This window comes from Carcharodon carcharias, chromosome 5 (assembly GCF_017639515.1).
Source record: "Carcharodon carcharias isolate sCarCar2 chromosome 5, sCarCar2.pri, whole genome shotgun sequence".
Taxonomy (NCBI): Eukaryota; Metazoa; Chordata; class Chondrichthyes; order Lamniformes; family Lamnidae; genus Carcharodon; species Carcharodon carcharias.
The window spans coordinates 49,764,941-49,786,989 of NC_054471.1; the positions used below are offsets into that span (position 1 = coordinate 49,764,941).

At 43.5% G+C, this 22,049-nt stretch overlaps 1 protein-coding gene across 2 annotated transcripts in view; it reads right to left on the reverse strand.

Moving 5' to 3' along the window:
* Positions 1–3,099: 3,099 nt before the first annotated feature.
* The window catches only part of sobpa (sine oculis binding protein homolog (Drosophila) a), a 343,731-nt gene continuing 324,781 nt past the window's right edge, over positions 3,100–22,049 (reverse strand). Inside the window, exon 9 of one of the 2 annotated variants that reach the window (XM_041187129.1) lies at positions 3,100–3,412. In XM_041187129.1, coding sequence (XP_041043063.1) covers positions 3,168–3,412 — 245 coding nt within the window. In that variant the 3' untranslated portion in view covers positions 3,100–3,167. The remainder of the gene's footprint in view (positions 3,413–22,049) is intronic. The other variant, XM_041187128.1, reaches the window with a different exon arrangement.

Consider the following 22,049-nt stretch of genomic DNA (forward strand, 5'->3'; position numbering starts at 1 on the left):
GAATTAACCATATATGTCTGATCCCATCCTAAAACAGCACATCAAGCAATCCCTCAGTTAGGTAAAACACAATTAGGTGCAGAGTAAAGCTCCTTCTTACGCAGCACAATTAAGTGCCTCAGGCACAAATTTGGTTGCTTTCCACACCATCCTGTGGTGTCTCACAGGGCAGTTCCAATTAATCTGAGATGCGGGCAGTTCTGTGCTGTGGCTCAACGCTTAGGGACAGCTGCTTTAAGTTGGGGGGGGGCGGTGGAGGTGGAGGTGGGGGTTGGTGGAGGGGGGGAACACTCTTCCTTTATTGGACATTCACAGGCCAACAGAGAGCAAAGATTGTCTGCTTGTCAGCCTGAGATTAATTGGAACTCAGGGGCAGGAGTTCCCATTGGGGCTCCCGTAGCTTTGGCGGAAATTGCACAACCAGGGATTCTGCCGACCAGTGAGGCTTTTGCCCATCTGATTGCAAGGAACCACCACCCCCCCACCGTGAGGAAAATCTCGACATGAGTCTCACAGGCAGCTCCTCCTGGTGTCTTCAAATCATTTTAAGACACAGTCACAGCCTTACACACCACTGGGTGGGTGGGGGGAGGTGGGGGGGGGGGGGGGGGGGTGGGGGAGGTGGTTGGTGGGCGGGGGTACCTTCCCTTCAAAATTTTTTTTGGGGCGAAACTGCAAAACAGATTGGTGCAGCACCTTTACCAACCAACTTCCAGCTGGTTCACGAGACGAGTGGCACAGCATAGTGTGCAAATTATGTGGGGTCTCTGTTTGGGTATGGGCATCCTGGGGCCTAAGCAATAAAGATAAAAGACAAAGTGCCCGAGATGATGGGGGTTTTACCAATGCAGCAGTTGTAAACCTTCACCGCATAATGCTGAGACACCAGGTGATGATGTTTTCTCTACTGAGGAAAAAAACAGCATGGGGAACAATGTAGGAGAGGAAAATGGAGAAGTGTAATTTGTGGCCTGACATTTCATCTCTCTCTCTGGGCCTACATATAATGTAGCTCATCTTAAATACTCTGCCATCAGCTTCATATTTCAGCATTAAATCTCTGACTCAACAATTTCCAATCTGGAGACTGGCTTCACGTTACAACTCAGAGCTGAGAGAGAGAGAAAAACCTGCTTTGTTTTGCGAGTCCGCATGGCGTGTGACATTTCTGTGCCTTGCTGCAGCCACCAGGCTGTGCTTCCTGCCTGAAGTACAAGCCTTGGGAGGAAAAAATGAAGAGAATTTGGGGCCAGGGGTTTGCTAGCAGCTTGGGTTTGCACTTCTCCTTTATTCTTTCTGTCACCGGATCCCATGACATCAGCAGGCTGCAACTAGTTGCTATGCAGCTCTAATATTTCTAAAATAGGAACCAGGAAAAATAAAACCCACTTGATGGATTAGTGCTTGGGAAACAAAACAGAAAGGGGAGAAACGGATAAAACATGTAACAATTAGACTCAAAAAGGCAAAAAAAAAACTGAATTACACATCCATGAAACAAAACTCATTGAAAGGATCAATATTTACTCACACAGCTCAGGTTACAATGCTCAGCATCACCTCCCTCCCAAATCACAACATGTTGGCGCTGGTCTCAAAAGGTACAGGAGATGGCATATGTCAGGGAACAGAAAGATTTCAGTCAAGCCTACGCTGTGTGCTACGGCTCCATGAGGTCCAGACACAAAAGTGCCTGTGCTTTGCGAATATAGCTCGTGTGAGCATTACAGGCTTAATGATACAGCTGGAAAAGGGGGAAAAGATGCCACACCACTGTAGATAACTACAATTAAACAAAAAAAAACAATTTGATATGGTAACATATTTATCGGACTTTAAAAATAATTACATAAAACATCGAAACAAACTGTTGATTGCACAACATAAATCACCATGCAAAATGAGACACCTAAAAATAGACACCCATTATCCTTCAAGGGCAGTGCCAGCAGGCTGTGTGGAGCTACACTGTGCACTCTTGGCTGGGCCTACTGTAGTGCAGACAAGTATTCCTACCCTGTTTCCTCCACCCAGCATCCGCGGATTAAATTGCACATTTCTCTTTTAAACTCAGACAGGAGAAAGCAAAGGCAGAAATATAAAAAAAATACAAGAGGCTCATTCTTACACTCTGCTTTTGCAGTGTTTGCATCGGTACTTTGTCGTACCACGCTGATCATCGTATAAGGGAGTCGGGGGGGGGGGGGGGGGGGGGGGGGGGGGGGGGGCGTTGGGCGGGGGAGTGGGGATGAGTCTGTCTCATTCACTTCCTCCAGCACTGGGTCTGAAATTTCACCACAGTGTCAACTCACCTGACAGACACTTCCCTCCAGGAAATCTTTGTCTTCAATCCAACGCTTCTTCTGTGCTTCCTGAGGGGTTCACCCTAAGGAGAGCACTTTCGGGGCAAGTGAGAGAGGGTGGCAGGGGAGGGTTGAAGCTATTCTAAACACAACGCCCGGAATATTGAACAACTGTTGAGCTTCTCCTGGCAATATAGTTGTAGTGTGAACAGCCACGGTAAATAAAAAAGAAAATAATAATTCGTGCAGCTTCCCATATCAATCAAAATAGAATTCAAGGTTCATTCGAGCATGTAACACTGAAAAAAAATGTGGTTTTCTAAAAAGGCTGGAGGCAACAGCAGCTGTAACGAATAAAAGGTTAGGAAGGAGGCTGTCAACATTGACCATTAGATCTGTACCTATCTCTGGGAAGACAGTCAATCAACAACTACTTTGCTTCATTCAAGAAAGTCTTGCTCTCCTTCCTGAACAATAGTGGAGGTGCTGACTAGATGAACCATCAGGTAGAATGCAATTCCAACTGTTACAGGCTAGCAGCGAAACATGGGCAGGTTCACCACATAACCTTCAGACACATCTGTAGTTTCTAATCCAAGGTTCCGTGCGGGAACAGTCATGGGAGGAAAAGGTTTAAATATATATTTTTTTAAAAAGGAAATACCTAAAATTGGTCCGTGCATCCGTTTTTGGAAAATGACAGAAGAAACAAAAGCAGCCCTGAAGCAGGTCACTCTAGGTACAGTGTAAAGTCACAGGAAAATAAAGTGGGGGGGAGGTGGGGGGGGGTGTGTGGGGGCGCGCGCAGAAGTAGGAATGCCACAAACTTTGTTCTGATGGCTGGAAGATGCTGCTGTAGATCCTCTAGTGGGAGGAGGAGGAGATGCTGGACTCAGTTTTCTCCTGGACGGAATTGTTCCAAATTGTTTCTTTCAACTCTGAACACTGAAAGTAGTGCCGTTTTCGGTGGGACGTCACCTGGCTCGACCCCTGCCGGTCCTGGCGGCTGCTATCTGGGGAGCTGCCGGCTGCCGACGTCTTGGTGGCGGGGAAGTTGACTGCACTGCTCCATTTCTCCAGGCTGCTCAGCGGATTGTCAACTGCGATTCCTGGAAAGAGAACGCAACTGTGGGTAAATCAGCCCTGGCGCTCCTTCTCGGCGTTAACCTTAACTATGAGCATTGCCACTTCCTGCTTGCCACATAACTGTGCACATCAACCACTGCGCACCCACACACTACAAATTAGATAAGTCCGCTCTATAGAGGGACGCTAACACAGCCGGAGAATCACAGGGGGCAGGAGGAGATTCATCCCACCACGCCTATGCCAGTAGTTCCCTATCCCACCCACCCCACCCCCCACCGATAATTCAAAGTCATTTTCTTTTGTACATAAAGAACACTGATCTAATATTTCAATTAAATACCACAGCTAAATGGGAATTTAATGGGAACTGAAGTTTCTTTACTCAGAGAGTGGGTAGATTGTGGAATTTTAAGGTGAAGCTGGAGAAATACACAATGAAGAAAAGTCTAAAAGGATACATTGATAAGGTTGAGAAAAGTAGAGTGAGGATGACACAGATTGAGGCCATTCGGCCCACTGTGTCTGTGTTGGGATTCTTGTGAAGCAAAAATACTGGCACAGACCTGTTGGGCTGAGCAGCCTGTTTCTGTGCTGTAAATACTATGTAATACTATGAAATGCTCAAAAAAAAATGAACTACCCAAGGACTTGTATAATGTGACTTTGAATTAAGAAGAGTTGACTTGCAGTGATGAGCAGGGCAGGCAGTAAAGGCAATGGAAGAGCTGGCCTTCCTTCGCCTGTTATCTCAGATTGGTGCAGCAACCGTCAGACCAGATATAATCTCCTATGTAAACTGCCTGGGTCACATTCATGAGCTGCATGTAATATGACTACCGATGCCAGCTTGCACTGTAGTTGCAAACTATGTCAGGGTTACACAGCCCATCTTAACAAGGACATACCATCATCTTTCCCAAACCCTGCCAAACCTGAAGGAGAAGCATGTCATTTTATTCAAATTTTCATCTTATAAACACGATTAAATCCCAATACTGGAACATGTAAAAAGTTGAACATTTTAAGTCATAATACTGAAAAAATAATACAAGGGCAGATTCATACATGCCTCAAAACCCTACTTTATAATACTCACCATTAGAAATCTAAAGAAAAAAATGTTTGACAATATGACATGCATATATTTCAACAGTATTGGAAAAGGATTGAAAAGAAGCAAAGGTAAAGATGATTAGCAACAATTTTCCAAAGCCAGTTTTTAAAACAAAGTATTTTACATATCACAACATATTAAAATGCCTTACCTTTTTTATTTAACTTTGGGATATGGGTAACACTGGCGCTGCAGTATTCATTGCCTAATCTTGGTTGCCATGAGACATAAATACATAGGCCCAGGCCTAGCAAGAGTGGTAAATTGTCTTCCCAAAAGCACATTAATGAACCAGTTGAATTTTTACAACAATCCAGTAGACTTTGCGTTTGTTTTTTGGTGTTATAAATTACTAGATATAAATTTCGTAACTTGTCATTTAAACCAACAACCTCTGGGTTGCCAGCCCAGCACCATGGCCACCAGCTGCCATACCTGAGACTTACTTTACTGAAGACCAGTAAAAGTGTTGTATTAATCTTCATTTACTATGGTCCAATACTGAAAGTACAAAGCCCATTTTTGAGAGCAAGTTAATTAACTTCAAGCTTAGAATGCATTTTCCAAAGTTGACCTAACATGATGGAACAGAATAGTGGAATCTTGAAAGAATAAAGTACAGAATGAGAAATGACCCTTTAACCCCATCCAGCTTGCATCCTCCACAGGCTATAAGCAATTTATCCCATCTTGGAATCTACCCCATCTATATAATACTCAGGACAAAGATTCTCCATTAATATCATTTGATCCCCAAAGGTAATTAAGTAAAACTCCTAAATATTCATCCATTCTCACATGTCCACTATTCAATATTTTCTCCTGGGGTCCAACAGCATACAGAATATTTTGCTCTATGGAGTATTTGATCATCTTAGTGTCCTTATCCTATTCCCACTGTTAGTTTTAATGAATTTGTAAAGGAGCTGTTTGTAGATGTATTTAAGAATTCATTAACGCCAATGCAGTGAGGAAAATATCACACCAGATTTTTAGACAGCTTCTTTACAAAGGAATTAATTGACACAATGTCAACTGGGAATCTGTTGCACATCTCTGCTGCTCTGTGGGACAAGCTGTCGTGCAAATAAATGATAAGAAATGTGGATGTATGTTCTAAGAGAAAGTGAGGCAGATGTTTTTGTTTAAATAAAGTATCAAGTGGGTGGAATGGAGATGGTAAAATGGGGAATGGATGACTGCATCACTGTGGTATAGCCTGCCTGAAAGGCCCTCTCTATAAAGGAACCAAAGCAAAATCAGGTGTTTGTAGCACAGGTATGTGATCCTCCATGCACACTTTCCCTATATTTTAGGCGCAAGTGTTAAAAACTAAAATCTGTCTTCAACGTTAGACTCTAAAGGTGTCAAGGTGTATGGGAAGAGAGCAGGAGTTTGGCTTTGAGATAAGGAGTAGCCTTGATCATATTTAATGGTGAAGCAGGCTTGAAGGGCTGAATGGCCTTCTCTTTCCTTCTTTTTTTAATTCATTCATGGGGTGTGGGCTTCGCTGGCTAAGCCAACATTTATTGCCCTTTTCTAGTTGCCCTTGAAAAGGTGGTGGTGAGCTGTCTTCTTGAATCGCTGCAGTCCATTCCTGCTCCTATTTTCTATGTTTCTATGAATGCACAGTGAGGCATCATGACTAAGTATTGCAATCATGGCCAAAAATGAGTGCATTCCATATACGCAGGGACGATATGAAATTGGGTCTGGCAGCTCATTATCATGGGTCAGGCATGCAGTCAACACTACCCGCATTGCTTCCTCTGCTGTGCACCTGTCTTGGAGGTAGGAATTTGAGCAACTCTGATGCCACCTAAAGGCAGTCAGCACCTCCAAAAGGAAGTGCTCCATGATTGCAGGTAGAATCAAATATATGTGAACTTAGAAATGGTGGCAAGACCTGTGTATAGATTCTCCAATGCCATTTTGAAGGCTCTAGTCAGGCAATGGAGAGGACGGGTGAAATCCTGTTCCACCTTGGGGAAGAAAGCTCTCCAGGTGATACCTTTGTCACCAGCGGGATGTCATGAAATGTCTAGAAGGAGATATTTCTTGTCACTGCAAGTCATGAAGGACTATTGCTGGTGGGCAGCGCTGTATAATGTGGTTGGGATCAAGGAGCTCTTTCAGGGAGTGGTATTTTTTTCTATTGAGAAAAATAGCCTGCTGGTGATGGGGAACACACAGGTTAATGTGCACATAGTGTATCTTAGACCTAGGGATGGAAGACTGTAATGTAGGTGAAGCCTTCAAAAAAAGGCAAAGGCTTGCTGTGCTCCCTCTTCCTACTTTGTTCTCTCCATGTGACTATGTAATCTTCCTGTTGCTGGGAAAATGCTAGAGTCCATTATTAAGGAAGAAATAGCAGGACATTTAGAGAAGCTTAACGCAGTCAGAGTCAACATGGTTTTGTGAAAGGGAAATCATGTTTGACAAATTTGCTAGAGTTCTTTCAGGATATAACAAGCAGAGTTGATAAAGAGTAACTGGTGGATGTAGTGTATTTGGATTTCCAGAAGGCATTTGATAAAGTACCACATAAAAGGTTATTGCACAAGATGGGTGCTCATGGTATTGGGGGTAGTGTACTAGCATGGATTGAGGATTTGTTAACATAAAGACAGAGTTGCGATTAATGGATCTTTTTCAGGTTGGAAATATGTAACTAATGGAGTGCCACAAGGATCAGCCCTAGGCCCTCAATTATTTTCTATCTATATGAATGACTTGGAGGAGGGGGCAGAGGATAATGTATCCAAATTTGCTAACAATACAAAAATAGGTGGGAAGGCATGTTGTGATGAGGACATAGGGGATCTGCAAAGGGATATAGATAGGGTTGGGTAAGAGGGCAAAAATTCAGCAGATGGAGTTTAATGTAGGAAAGCGTGAGGTCATGCACTTTGGTAGGAAGAACCAAAAGGCAGACTATTATTTAAATGGAGAGTGACTCCAAAAAGTGTAGCACAGAGGCATCTGTTGTTCTTGTGCATGAAACACAAAAAGTTAGCATGCAGTTGCAGCAAGTAATTACGAAGGCAAATGGAATTTTGGCCTGTATTGCTAGGGGTTGGAGTTTAAAAATAGGGAAGTCTAGTTACAGCTGTACAGGGTGTTCATGAGACCACACCTGGAGTAATGTGTACAGATTTGGTCCCCATATTTAAGAAAGGATATACTGGCATTGGAGGCAGTTCAAAATAGATTCACTAGGCTGATTCCTGGGATGAAGGGGTTGACTTATCAAGAATGGCTAAACAGATTAGGACCTTATTCATTAGAGTTTAGAAGAATGAGGGGCTATGTTATTGAAACATACAAGATTCTGAGGGGGCTTGACAGGGTAGATGTTGAGAAAGTGTTTCCAATAGTGGGGGAATCTCAAACCAGGGGACATAGTTGTAGAGTAAGGGGACACTCATTTAAAACTGAGACGCAAAGGAATTTCTTCCCTCAGAGGGTAATGAATGTCTGGAATTATCTACCCCAGAGAGTTGTGGAGGCTAGAGCACTGAGGAGGAGGTAGATAGATTTTTGAAATGTCAGGGAGCTGGCACGAAAGAGGAGTTGAGACCTAGGGCAGATCAGCCATGATCTTATTGAATGGTGGGGCAGGCCTGAGGGGCTGAATGGCCTACTCCTGATCCTTGTTCTTATCTTCTTATGAGAGACTCCCTGATACAGTGGTGCGTAACTATGGCACTGATGTCACCTGTTGCAGCATGAAATGACCCTATGGCACAAATGTTAAAAAATGTTTATCTTGAGAGCCACGGGCAGTGTTGTCCATGCCTTGGTTTGAGGCTTGAGCTGTGACTACAACCGGTGACATAGCTCAGTGACAGCCTCCTTGGTGAAGCACAGGTGGCTCATACATTGCTCCTCAATGAAGCTGAGGTTTATGAAGTGCTTTCTGAAGACTTGCAGTGGGGTATGGCCTCTTATGCAGTATTCTTCTCCTCTCTTCTTCCAACTGATCTAGCTCCCTCCCATCTTCTTCACTGCACCCAATCCTCCTCCTGCCAAAGGGAGGCCATCATGAGTGGAAAAATCTATTTCCATAGCAGATAAAAGCCATGCACAAACCTCTTTGTAGAAGTCAGCATTCACTTGTGGAGTGCAGGAAAAACAGCCCAACAATGGCCCAGAAGTTAACTTCCAGCCTGAGGACAAACGTACAAACTGAGTTCACAGAAGTGTCGTAAAAACAGCATAAGGGCCCTTATTTATAATAATGAGATTCCGAAATTGGTCCAGTGTGGTTTATAGAGCAGCTTGACACAATACAGAGTGGGGCGCACTATTGGCATGAGCTGGGCTTGGGTGAGACCCATTGGCCAAATTGGACGCTTAGGTGCCTGTTTTAGACATAAGAAACTGGCCCAGTACAATCAAATTTCTAGGTCCATGTCCATTCTGCTGCACTCAGTAAAAAACACTCCTCATCCAGTGCTGGATTAGGGGATGAATCAGCGGCCCTGACCATAAAGGTTCATGTCACCTGCTCTCGAGGCATTATCTGCTGCATCTCATGGCTTCCACCTGACCTGCATGAGGAGGGGGGAGTGGGGGGGCGGTGAGAGTGTGTGTGACGGGGTGGGGGGGGGGGGTGAGAGTGTGTGGGGCGGGCAGGGAGGAGGGGTGAGTGTGTGTGAGGGGATTGAGAGTGTGTGGGGTGGTTTGAGAATGTGTGGGGTGGTTTGAGAGTGTGTGGGGGGGTTTGAGAGTGTGTGAGGAGGGGTGAGAGTGTGTGAGGGGGTTGAGAGTATGTGGGGGGCGGTGAGAGTGTGTAGGGGTGGTGAAAGTGTGTGAGGGGGGTGAGAGTGTGTGAGGGCGGGTGAGAGTGTGAGAGGGGGGCCGAGAGTGTGTGAGGAGGGCTGAGAGTGTGTGAGGAGGGGTGAGAGTGTGTGAGGACGGGTGAGAGTGTGTGAGGACGGGTGAGAGTGTGTGTGGGGGGTTTGAGAGTGTGTGTGGGGGGTTTGAGAGTGTGTGGGGGGGGGGGGGGGGGGGGGGAGTGTGTAGGGGGGGTGAGTGTGTGTGGGGGGGGATGAGAGTGTGTGGGGGGGGTGAGAGTGTGTGAGGGGGGGTGAGAGTGTGTGAGGAAGGGTGAGTGTGTGTGAGGGCGGGTGAGAGTGTGTAAGGGGGGGTGAGAGTGTGTGAGGAGGGGTGAGAGTGTGTGAGGAGGGGTGAGAGTGTGTGAGGGCAGGTGAGAGTGTGTGAGGGCAGGTGAGAGTGTGTGAGGGGGGGTGAGAGTGTGTGAGGGGGGGTGAGAGTGTGTGAGGAAGGGTGAGTGTGTGTGAGGGCGGGTGAGAGTGTGTGAGGGGGGCTGAGAGTGTGTGAGGGGGGCTGAGAGTGTGTGAGGGGGGCTGAGAGTGTGTGAGGGGGGGTGAGAGTGTGTGAGGGGGGGTGAGAGTGTGTGAGGAAGGGTGAGTGTGTGTGAGGGCGGGTGAGAGTGTGTGAGGGCGGGTGAGAGTGTGTGAGGGGGGCTGAGAGTGTGTGAGGGGGGCTGAGAGTGTGTGAGGGGGGGTGAGAGTGTGTGAGGGGGGATGAGAGTGTGTGAGGAGGGGTGAGAGTGTGTGAGGGGGGGTGAGAGTGTGTGAGGGGGTTGAGAGTGTGTGGGGGGGGTTGAGAGTGTGTGGGGGGGGTTGAGAGTGTGTGGGGGGGGTTGAGAGTGTGTGGGGGGGGTGAGAGTGTGTGGGGGGGGGTGAGAGTGTGTGAGGGGGGGTGAGTGTGTGGGGGCGGGGGGGTGAGTGTGTGTCAGGGGGCGTGAGTGTGTGTGTCATGGGGTGTGGGGTGGGCTGTGGGGGGAGTGTGTGTGTGTAAGCAACGTATGTCCAAAAGTCTGGCTCACTCCCAGTATCAGGCTTCTCAGTCACCATCATGCACTCTCACAGAGGGTGAGGGCGTGTGAGTGAGCACTCAGACTGGGAGTGGGACAAACACACACACACACACACACACACACACAATTAAACTCTTTATTTATTATGCTTGTTTTTTTTTGCTTAGTAACTTTTTTCTCATATCTCATTTTAAAAAGTGTTGAATGTTGCGCCAACTTTATTTTTCCAAAATTTGCTCATTGGCCCCTTGAGTGAGAAAAATATTGAAATGTGCCCCCACCACACCCCCCCCCGCCCCGTGAAAAGGTTGACAAGTCTGACTTAAGTGTTAACAAACAAATGCTGGCACCAAGCCACACAGGAAGATATTAGGACAGATGAAAAAAGGCTTAGTTAAAGAGGTTGGTGTTAAGGAACATCCTAAAGGAGCAGACAGCGGTCCAGAAGGTTTAGGGACAAAGTTTCAGAGCCTTGAGCCTAGGCAGATGAAAGCAGGGTGACCAATGGTGGAGGGATTAAAATCAGGGTTGCACAAGAGGGCAAAATTTGAGGAGTGCAGATTTCTTGGCGTGGGGTGGGGTAGGGTTGTAGTGCTGGAGGAAGTTGGAGAAAAAGTGAAGGTTAACTGCAGAATTGGAAGGATAGGTGTGAATGGCTTAATCATGAGGCAGCGCCTTGTACAAGGAGTGATTACATACAAACATACGAATTAGGAGGAGTAGGCCACTCAAGCCTGCTCGCCATTCAATAAGATCTTGGCTGATCTGAATGTAATCTCAACCCTACATTCCTGCCTACCCCCGATAATCTTTCACCCCCTTGTTAATCAAGAATCTATCTAGCTCTGCCTTAAAAATATTCAAAGGCTCTGCTTCCCACCACCTTTTGAGGAAGGGAGTTCCAAAGACTCACAACAATCAGTGAAAAAAATTTCTCCTCATCTCTGTCTTAAATGAGCAAGCTCTTATTTTTAAAGTGACCCCTAGTTCTAGATTCTCCCACAAGAGGAAACATCCTGTCCACTTCCACCCTGTCAAGACCCCTCAGGATCTTAAAGGTTTCAGTCAATTCGCCTCTTACTCTTCTAAACTCCAGTGGATACAAGCCTAACCTGTCCAACCTTTCTTCATAAGACACCCGCCCATTCCTGGTATTAGTGCAGTAAACCTTCCAGGTCACATTTACGTATCCCAGTAGCAGCCTTGATGTTACTGAACATACAGGATTATTGGATAGCAAACTCACTGGTGTAGATGTCTACTTGTTTTTTCAGGATAAACTGATATTTAGTGAAACAGTAACAGGAATCAGAGGGAAAATCTGCTTTCCAGGAGGAGGAAAATGCTATTGGTAGTTCAGTATAGGAACATGATCTTAAAATTCATTTATTACTTCACAAGACCATGGTTCCGGTCAAAAATGAGAATATAGACTATTCAGAAGACTGAGTGGCGTAGAAGTTAAATGTCTCTAGGATCTGGATTGGGATCCAGTACATAAAGGGATGAAAATCTCCTCTGGTTATTGGCTGCATTGATCCTTTGGAAGACTCAATATAGGTTCCGGTGAATAGTGGCAGGCAGCACATTTTTTACCCTGTCAGGGCCAGCATTTGTTACCCATCCCTAATTGCCCTTGAGAAGTTGGCAGTGAGCTGCCTTCTTGGACCACTGCAGTCAATGTGGTGTAGGTACATCCACAGTGCTGTTAGGAAGGGATTCAAGAATTTTGACCCAGTGACAGTGAAGGAATGGTGATACATTTCCAAGTCAGGATGGTGTGTGGAGGGGACTGCGCAGTTGGTGGTGTTCCCATGTATCTGCTGTCCTTGTCCTCCTTGGTGGTAGAGGTTGCAGACTTGGAAGGTGCTGCTGAGGAAGTCTTGGTGAACTCCTGCAGTGCATCTTGTAGATGGTGCACACTGCTGCCACTGTGCGTTGGTGCTGGAGGGACCGAAAGTTTAAGGCGATGGATGGGATGCTAATCAAGCAGGCTGCATTGTCCTGGATGGTGTCAAGCTTCTTGAGTATTGTTAGAGCTGCACTCATCCAGGCAAGTGAAGAGTATTCCATCACACTCCTGACTTGTGCTTTGTAGATGGTGGACAGGCTTTGGGGGAGTCAGGAGGTGAGTTACTCGCTGTAGGATTCTAGCCTCTGACCTGCTCTTGTAGCCACAGTATTTATATGGCTGGTTCAGTTTAGTTTCTGGTCAATAGTAACCTCCAGGATATTGATAGTGGGGGGTTCAGTGATGGTAATGCCATTGAGTGACAAGGGGAGATGGTTAGATTCTCTCTTGTTGGAGAGGGTCACTTCCTGGCATTTATGTGGCTTGAGTATTATTTGCCACTTATCAGCATGAGCCTGAACGATATCCAGGTCTTGCTGCAAATGGACACAGACGGCTTCAGTATCCGAGGAATTGCAAAGAACGGTGTGCTTTAGCACACATCCTTACTTCTGACCTTATGATGGAGGGACGTCATTGATGGAGCAGCTGAGAATGGTTGGGTCTAGCACACTACCCTGAGGACCTCCTTCAGTGATGTCCTGGGACTGAGATGATTGACCTCTAACAACCAGAACAATCTTCCTTTGTGATAGATATGACTCCAACCAGCGGACAGTTTTCCCCGATTCCTATTGAGTTCTGTTTTGCCAGGGCTCCATAATGCCACTCTATCAAATACAGCCTTGATGTCAAGGGCAGTCACTCTCACCTCACCTCGGGACTTCAGCTCTTTTGTCTATGTTGGAACTAAGGCTGTAATGAGGTCAGGAACTGAGTGTCAGTGAGCAGATTATTTCTGTGTAAACTGCCTCTAGTTTGGAATTAACTGTTTGATTGCCTACACCTAGAAGGTAAGATTTTAGTGCATAGCATCCCCCTGCCCCCACATTTATGGCCTTATGATCGAGGGAAGATTATTGATGAAGGAGTTGAAGATGGCTGGCCCTAGGACACTACCCTAGGGTACGCCTGCAGCAGTGTTGTGGGACCTCCAACCACAACCATCTTCCCTTGTGTTAGGTATGACTTCAACCATTGGAGAGTTTTCTCCCTGATTCCGATTGACTTCAGTTTTACTTGGGCTCTTTGATGCCATACTTAGTCAAATACTACTTTGATGTCAAGGGCAGTCACTTTCACCTCACCTCTTGTGTTCAGCACTTTTGTCCATGTTTGGTCCAAAGTTGTAATGAGATCAGGAACTGAGTGTCAGTGAGCAGGTTATTGCTGTGTAAATTGCCTCTAGTTTGGAATTAACTCTGTTAGCTTGCCTACACCTACAAGGCAACATTTTCACCTTTAGTAACTTGAGTACATAGTACCCCATCCCCACATTTATAGAAAGCTTGCCTGACCAGACCACCATGATTTGATCCTTTGACTTCTACCTTCCAATCCTTTCCTCCCATCCTCCGATTTCCTCTCCTGACCCTTGCTCCACCCCCGCTGGATCCTTTGTAATGAGACCCAAGGCCCAATTTCTGGGACACCTCATATCGCAGCACTTAGTGCATAGCATGTAACCTGTAGGCGCAAAATGGGCACACAAGAATTTCAAGGCCAAAGTGTCCAAACTATTTGAGATGCAGGTGACTGTGCAAACGTGCATACCTTCACTTGAATCTGACCATCACCCAGTTGTGACTATTCACTCATGAAGCCATTCATGCTATCAGGCTGTTTGGCAGAGCACCGCTGCTATGATCAATTCAGGGTTTGATTAATGCAGATGTCAGCATTAGGTCAGTGGTAGTACTCTAGTCTCTCAGTCACAAGGTTGTGGGTTCAAGTACCTATTCAGAAAAGAATAAGAACATAATCTAGGCTCAAAATCAGTGCACTGCTGAAAGAGTGCTTTGCTGTCTGAGTTGCTTTCTTTAAGGTGAGACCCTGTCAATCCTCTCAAATGGATACAAAGGATCTCATGATACTATTCAAAGAAGAACAGGGGAGTTGCGAGTTGCCATGGCCAACACTTAGCTTGTTGCTGTGTACAAATTGATGACTGTATTTACCTAAATTACAACAGTCATTTCAAAAGTATTTGGGATGTTCTGAGAATGTGAAGCTGTCATATGAATGCAAGATCTTTCTTTCTTATATAAAGGCAAAATCAAGAAGTTCTGAAGAAGAGTCATATGGACTTGAAATGTTATCTCTGACGGTCTCTCCACAGATGCTGTCAGACCTGCTGAGGTTTTCCAGCAATTTTTGTTTTCGTTTCATCTTTCTTTCTTAATTGTTTCTATTCTCTAAACTGACTTAAGGGGTGGGGAATGAAGACCATCACATGGTATTGTGAGAGAATTATAACCCATGAGATTACAATCAAAAGTTATAAATTGAGTTCAAAACCAGGATTCCCTTTTCCATTGCCTTGAGCATTCTCTTGCATGAACCAACAACAGGTTAATCATCTTATTGCTGTTTTTGGGATCTTACTGCCTGCAGTATAGCTGCTGTGTTTGTCTAAATTATAATAATCAGGGCATCAGAAAGTAATTCAATGTATGCTTTGGGACATTTCTTAATGGACACTATAAATGCAATTTGTTTTCTCTTAATGGGACGCTGGCACCTTTGCAGACGTGTAGTTGGAACTGCCATGTTCCAGTTTGTATAGGCCTTTACTATCATGAACAATTTAAAAAAGTGAAAAATGAGTTTGAACCTTGTTACTGCTGTCAGAACTCTGTGTAGCTATTGTGAACTTTAAAGAATGCACGTTGTTTTCAGTAAAACGGAGGACATTGGATGCCTCTCAGTATATTACAAAACAGTAATCCAATCGAGGGGTTCAGATGACATCATAAACCACCAGAGCAAAGCTTGAGTGCTTTATATTTGTCATCTGAACACCCTCGATCGGATTACCGCCTTAATTCACTGAGAGGCATCTGGTATTATTTATAATGTATGGTGGATAGGGAATATTTTTCATATAAAATAGAGCTTTTATTTCAGTGTAGGTTGTAAATGGAAATACTTTCAGTGTTTATATTACTCCTAGCAACCGATTATGTATAGCCTTATGACTTAGCACTTCTCACTTCATGACTTTTGTCCATTATTAGCAGATTATTTTAGATAGTAAATTATAAAAAAGTCACTATATATTAAATGGAAGCAAATATCATGGAGCAGCAAATTAAATAGTATTTTGATAATATAAAAGTACACATAATATTTTTTCAAATAGAGCTAGGGAGAAGCGATTTGTATAGTGTTTCTACCCTAGACTTTTCTCATCTGCTATGTACATCAAATAAGGCACTTAAACCAGCAAGCTGTCAATCTTCTCAGATGGATGTGAAAGATCATACAGCACTATTAAAAATGTATTTATCCCTGAACACCCAACACAATGACTGGTCATTTATCTCATTGCTGTTTGTGGGATCTTGCTTTGTCAAACTGGCTGCATGTTTGATAGATTGTTGTAGGCAATACTTGTGTCATTAGCCATGTAGTCATGTTAGGAACTGGGTTCCTTGGTACAAGCATGTGTGCTGTAACAGAATTGAAACTTTCTTGAGGAAACACAAATCGAGATTGTTCTTGTAATCTCAATTTCTGTCTCCTGGCCAGTGAACCCCATTATTAAAATAGGCTCCATGTGATGAATGATATCAACCAGGAATTCACAAAGGCTCCTTGGACAGCACCTTCCAAACCCACGACCACTACTATCTAGAAGGATAAGGGCAGCAGATAGATGGGAACATCACCACCTAGAAGTTCTGCTTCAAGCCACACACCATCCTGACTTGGAAATATATCGCCGTTTCTTCACTGTCACTGAATCAAAATCCTGGAACTCCCTTCTTAACAGCACTGTGGGTGTACCTACTCTACATGAACTACAGCAGTTCAAGAAGGCAGCTCACCACCACCTTCTCAAGGGGAGCTAGGGATGGGTAATGAATTCTGGTCCAGCCAGCAAAGTTCACATCCTGTAAAAAAAATGAATTAAAAAAATCTCTGGGAGTGAAAAAAGAGTTCTCCAAAAAATTCAAGATAAAATTCAATAATTATGTATGTCAGGCATTGAAGTATTATGGATCCTTCTATCCATTCTGACCTCAAATATCACAGTGTACATGATGGTCACAGCATCATGGATTTCTTGTTTCATCCATCTTAGCATGATGGCTTCCCTCTGACACATACTTTCCTATTCGTCACTTTAGATTTAGGGACTATAATCATTCATTGTCACCCCAATAAACCTCTAATTAATGCAAGTATTATATCATCCATGCTCAATGAGTGTTGGTGAGGTGCTGATTCACCACTTCTATGAAATGCTGGTTGCCCTTTATCTATGCTGGTGCCTGGCAAAATTGTGGTGGTTATATATGTGGCTTGTGATGTGATACAGTAATCCGGATTGCCCAAATTCTTTTAATGCAGACTGTACATCACAGTCTTGAGTACTCATGCAGAAGTACTGAAATATGGATAATGGGCTGGATTTTGTGGTTAAGAATAGTGAGGCGAACAGTGTTCACTCTTATTAAAGAGTAAATCTGAGCAACTTCCAGCAACTGCACGTGTGCATTTAAATACAGAAATATGGAAGCTGCTCCTGAGTTGCCATGCTCCTCCACAAGCTTCCCTATAAAATATCTTGCCTAGAGACTCGGCATTCAAATACATACTACAGCTTGGAGTTGCTGTACTTACATGGTAGGTAGTCAACAAACAAGCCAGAAAAAGTTAGGTCTGGTGCATTCAAATTTGAGTGAATTTTTAAGCAGTGTGCTTAGTCTTAATTACAGTCATACCACCTCTGTAGCATTGAAAATTAACTGTTACTAGTGTGAAGCCTTATTCCTTCAGATGTTAATTATTGCAGATGTTAAAGTAAAAAATACATTTTGAAAAACTTTTTTTGTCTCTTATCTCTCTCTCTTAATTCCATCTTTCTTTGCCTGATTTTTTTCATTTTCTGTACATGATTTGGTATTTGAATTAAATATTCTGACTTATACTTCCTGGTTCAGACTTTGCACTGCTCAGTAAGGATTCCTCAATCTGATTGATAAAGGAGGCACACTTGCCCTGTTCACACAGTTCCAGGTCTCCTGGAAAGTGTGCTGTGCTGCTTTTGACACCTAATTACCGCGACCTCTAGTGCAAAAGCCCATAGAAGGTCTGTTGGTAAGTATAATGAAGGGCCAGTGCTGTTTTTTTGCATTGGCCATGAAACCTGGACCAAACAGCAAAAGAAAATCATTGGTAACCATGTATTTTCTAACTGTCAGTTAAGCTGTGGTAGACACATGGTGTGGAAGTAAGTAATTTACCGGGTTCACTGGAGCATATGCTCATTTTGTTCTTGACCTTCAAGGCCACAAAGCCCCTCTACAGACATTTCGACATTGTTGCTGTTTACATTGATAAAACCCACAACTGATGGTCTTACTTGGCTCAGTGATTGGAGGCAAGTTTTTGTGCAGTGGTCAACCCTTTGGAATGGTTTCTTTGCCAACATGCCAGCTTATTCAGCAGATGGAAATGGTGGTTAACTGACCCAGTGTTCCTGCTCAGGTATGATTCTGAGCACACGGGTTTGGGGCTGGGGTGGAGGAGGCTGGAGGAAATCATGTCCTCTTTTGGGCAGTAACTCCAGAATTGGGTTTCTGGTACAGCAATAAGTTTTTAAATTGATAAATCTGGACCAAATGTTACAAGAAGCTCAGCTGCTCTATATTAAAGTGATAAACCATGATTATCACTGCTGAGTTCTGATTGGCTGGCTTCCTGTTACCCAGGTGCCCTTGCTGCTGTACTTGCATCTGCTTTGAATGTTGTGCGGTTGGCGGGAGGAATTTTTCTGCTAAGATCCCAAATGAGCAATACCTAGAACTCAAACTTAAATCATCTAAACAGCTGTATTTTAAATGGAATCTAGAGAAATATAAATTATGAACACTTGTAACTTGAACTCAAGAGCAATGGCGGTGAACGAAGTGCAAAATCTCAGTGAGGTCAGAGGGACGGGAAAGAGAGACTTGAGCCATAGGAACATGGGTAATTATAATTGTGCTTCTTTTGTACAATTTCTGTAACATTGTAATTTGTCTGCTGGAGAAAAATTATAGTGTGAACCTACAGACATTCTGATTCAATTTAAACTGCTGCGTTTTAAACTGCACAGAGTGAAACAGGATGCGTTGAGACTGTATCTAACATGATCTGCAGCATGTCCTATGACCTGGCTGTGTCCACTGGTAACTTGCTTTCCTTGTGTCCTAATATTTATTTTAGATCCAACTGTGACCAGTGCTCTATTTTAAGACATAAGAGGTTGTGTCAGGGTGCTTGTGTTTGAGGCTGAATGGAACACCATGCAGCTATTAGTTTACAATAAGCACCAAAACCCTGAACTCATGGCAGTTAAGTTAACTGAGAGCCCTCAGCGTCTACTAAGTGTTAAAACTGTGTAGAAGCAGCAAGTGTCAGTTTTGGAACAGAGGTGGTACTCTTGCCTCTTGAGTTAGAAGGTCATGGATTTGAACCCCACTAAGATGACACCTCAGTGCAGTAGAGGGAGTGCTGCACTGTCAGTGGTGCAATCTGTCAGGTGAGATGTTAAATCAAGGTCTGCCCTTTTAGATCCATATACAAAGTAGCACTCTTCAACTAAGAGCAAGGGGGCTACCCCAGCGTCCTAGCAATAAACTTTCCCTCAACCAAAAACAGATCATCTATATTGTTCTTAGTTGTTGTTCACAGAATCACAGAGTTGCTACAGTGCAGAAGGAGGCCATTCAGCTCATTGTGTCTACACCGGCTCTCCAAATGAGCAATTAACCTAGTAGCATTCCCCTGCCTTCTCCCCATAACCCTGCACATTCTTCCTTTTCAGATAATGCTCTAATTCCCTTTTGAATGCTTCAATATAGCCTGCCTCCACCACATTCTCAGGCAGTGCATTCCAAACCCTAACCACTAAAGATTCTCCACATATTATTTTTGATTCTTTTGCTAATTATTTTAAATCCATGCCCTTTCATTCTCGATCCTTTCACAAGTAGGAACAGTTCCTCCCTACCTACTCTGATTTTGAATGCCTCTATTAAATTTCCTTTCAACCTTCTTTTCTCTAAGAAAAACAGTTCTATCTTCTCCAATCTATCTTCATAACTGAGGTTCCTCATCCCTGCCGCCATTCTCGTGAATCCTTTCTGCGCCCTCTATAATGTTTGTGGGATCTTGCTGTGCACAAATTGGCAACTGCATTCCCCTACAAGAGGTGTCAAGGGTAATCATGAAAGGTACTATCTAAATTCAAGCTCTTTCTGTAAAAGTGCATTAAAATGGTAATAACACTCACCTATTATGGTTGGCATACCCAGGTTGCTGCTTTTGCTAAATTATTTCTCAAATTTGAATTTTAAAAAAATGCATATCATAAATATTAACAAGTATCACAAGAAAAATGTGTCAAGGGATCAGCGCAATTACAATTATAACTATCTTGCCACTACCCGGGAGAGTAATTATATGCTAATGAATTCAACTGGGACAAACGTGCATGTAACGCTACTTCAAACAATAAACACATCAGATTTGTACTGTACTGAATCACAATACTTGTTAACTGAGTACACAATTTCCATATATGTAGCAGGGAGTCCATATATACTAAGTTATTATCCATGTATGGGCAGTTTTGGTATTTCAAAACTATCTTGTATATTTAATTTTAGATTATTGTAGGCATACAGAGATGGGAGAAATAGATGATTATGATTTAGGCATTGGGAGCACAATCAAAATTTGCTGATGGCACAAAAGTACGGAATTGGTTATCACCGAAGACAACTTGTAAAAGAATCGCTGAAGGCTGGTTAGCAGAGTGGGCAGACAGGTGGTCATGCAATTCCATATGGCTAAGAGTGCAAGGTAATGGGTTTTGGGGGGAGAAACAAACAATGGAAAAATGTTGAAAAGTGTGGATGAACAGAGAAACTTAGAGGTTTAAGTATGTATTTCCCTGAGGTATAAGTGCAGATAACTGGAACTGAAAAAAGGTCAACAACATTTTGGGTTTTATATGTAAGGCAGAGAGCATGAAAGTAAAGAGGTAATAAGAAGTTTGTACAAAACACTAGTTAGGTCAAACTGAGTGTGTAGTTTTGTGTGCCCCAATATTGAATGAGCATCAAACCCACAAAATGTGTACAGCACAAATTCACCAAGGTGACAGCAGAAACAGAAAACTACTGTTAGGAAGAGAGGCTTGGGCAATGAATATATCCACTGAAACAGCTAAGACCGAGAATATTTACGAGAGATTTTTAAATAATGAGGACTTTTAATGAGAGTAAATAGGGAAATTACTTTCCTCTGGATAGGGGTTATCGATTTTAAATTGTTGCTAAAAGTGAGAGAGAAGTTAGGAGGGATTGTTATACAGAAGTGTGTTGGAGCATGGAATATTTTTCAATGGGAAAAGTTGAGCTGGAGAGCATTGCATCACCTTGCCTCGCGGATCTTTAAAACTCCTTATTATTACCATACATTTTCCAGCCACTTCAACAAATACATCAATATCTTGGTGAAAGGATCAGGCAGGGTGGATAGAAGCAGATTGTTTCCAGTTGCTGTCAGATCAAGAATGAGGAGCGATAGATACAAGTTCAAACATCAGAGATTTAAAACAGAGTGCAGGAGAAACTTCTCCATACAGAGAATTGAGAGGCTGCAGAATTACCTTCCAAGGTTAGTCACAGAAATAATGTAAACATTAGATTGGACAGATGGATAAAGGAAAAAAGAGTGAAGTGAAATGAGAACAGGGTGATTCTGATTATTTGCTCGAGCGATATGTAAACACTGAAAGTGGGTGGGTCATATGATCTGTTTGAGTTGTAACCTTTGTGGACTTGTGTGTTGGGGAGGTGGGTGGGTGGGTCTGTGGCCATGTTATATTGTTCTATTGAGTTTTGATAGACTGCTGGTAATGCATTTTCTTCAAGATCCTTTGCTTTATTGCTCCATGCAGCAGGAAATGTCAAAACTGTGAGAGCTGATTGGCCACAAATTGTGACTTTGAAATAACGACACACGTGCAATGCTGTGCATGCACAGTTCTGGTTCAGTAGCGACTGACAGTGCATAGCCTGTTTTGCCATTTAAATGTATTGGATTCCACAGCACTTAGATATTATTGTGTAGAATCCAGGTCTCCATATTACAAAAAAGACAAAGAGACACTGGAGAAAGTGCAAGCTGATTTCCAAAGATGATAACACAGTTGTGAGGTTATATTTATTAGGAAAGACTGAAGGTAGCATAGATGCATTAAAGGGGAGGCTTGATAACTACCTAAGGGTGTAAGGAATAGAAGGAAATAGTGATAGGTGCAAGGGCATAAGCTGGGAGGAGGCTCATAAGGAGTATAAACACCAGCATAGATTAGTTCGACCAAATGGCCTGTTTCTGCGCTGCAAACCAAATACAACATCCTTCAGTGCGTTACTGTGTAATATAAGTAGATCGTTCAATCTCACTTCACTCAGCAATAAAGCCATTCACTAAAACAGTGAAATACTGGTTAACAGTAGTCACAAAAATCACATTTAGTCAGTGGAAAGTGCAAAATAGCAATTGCAGATAATGTTACACATACAGTGAAACCGCGGGAGACACCAAACCTGCCTGCTTAAT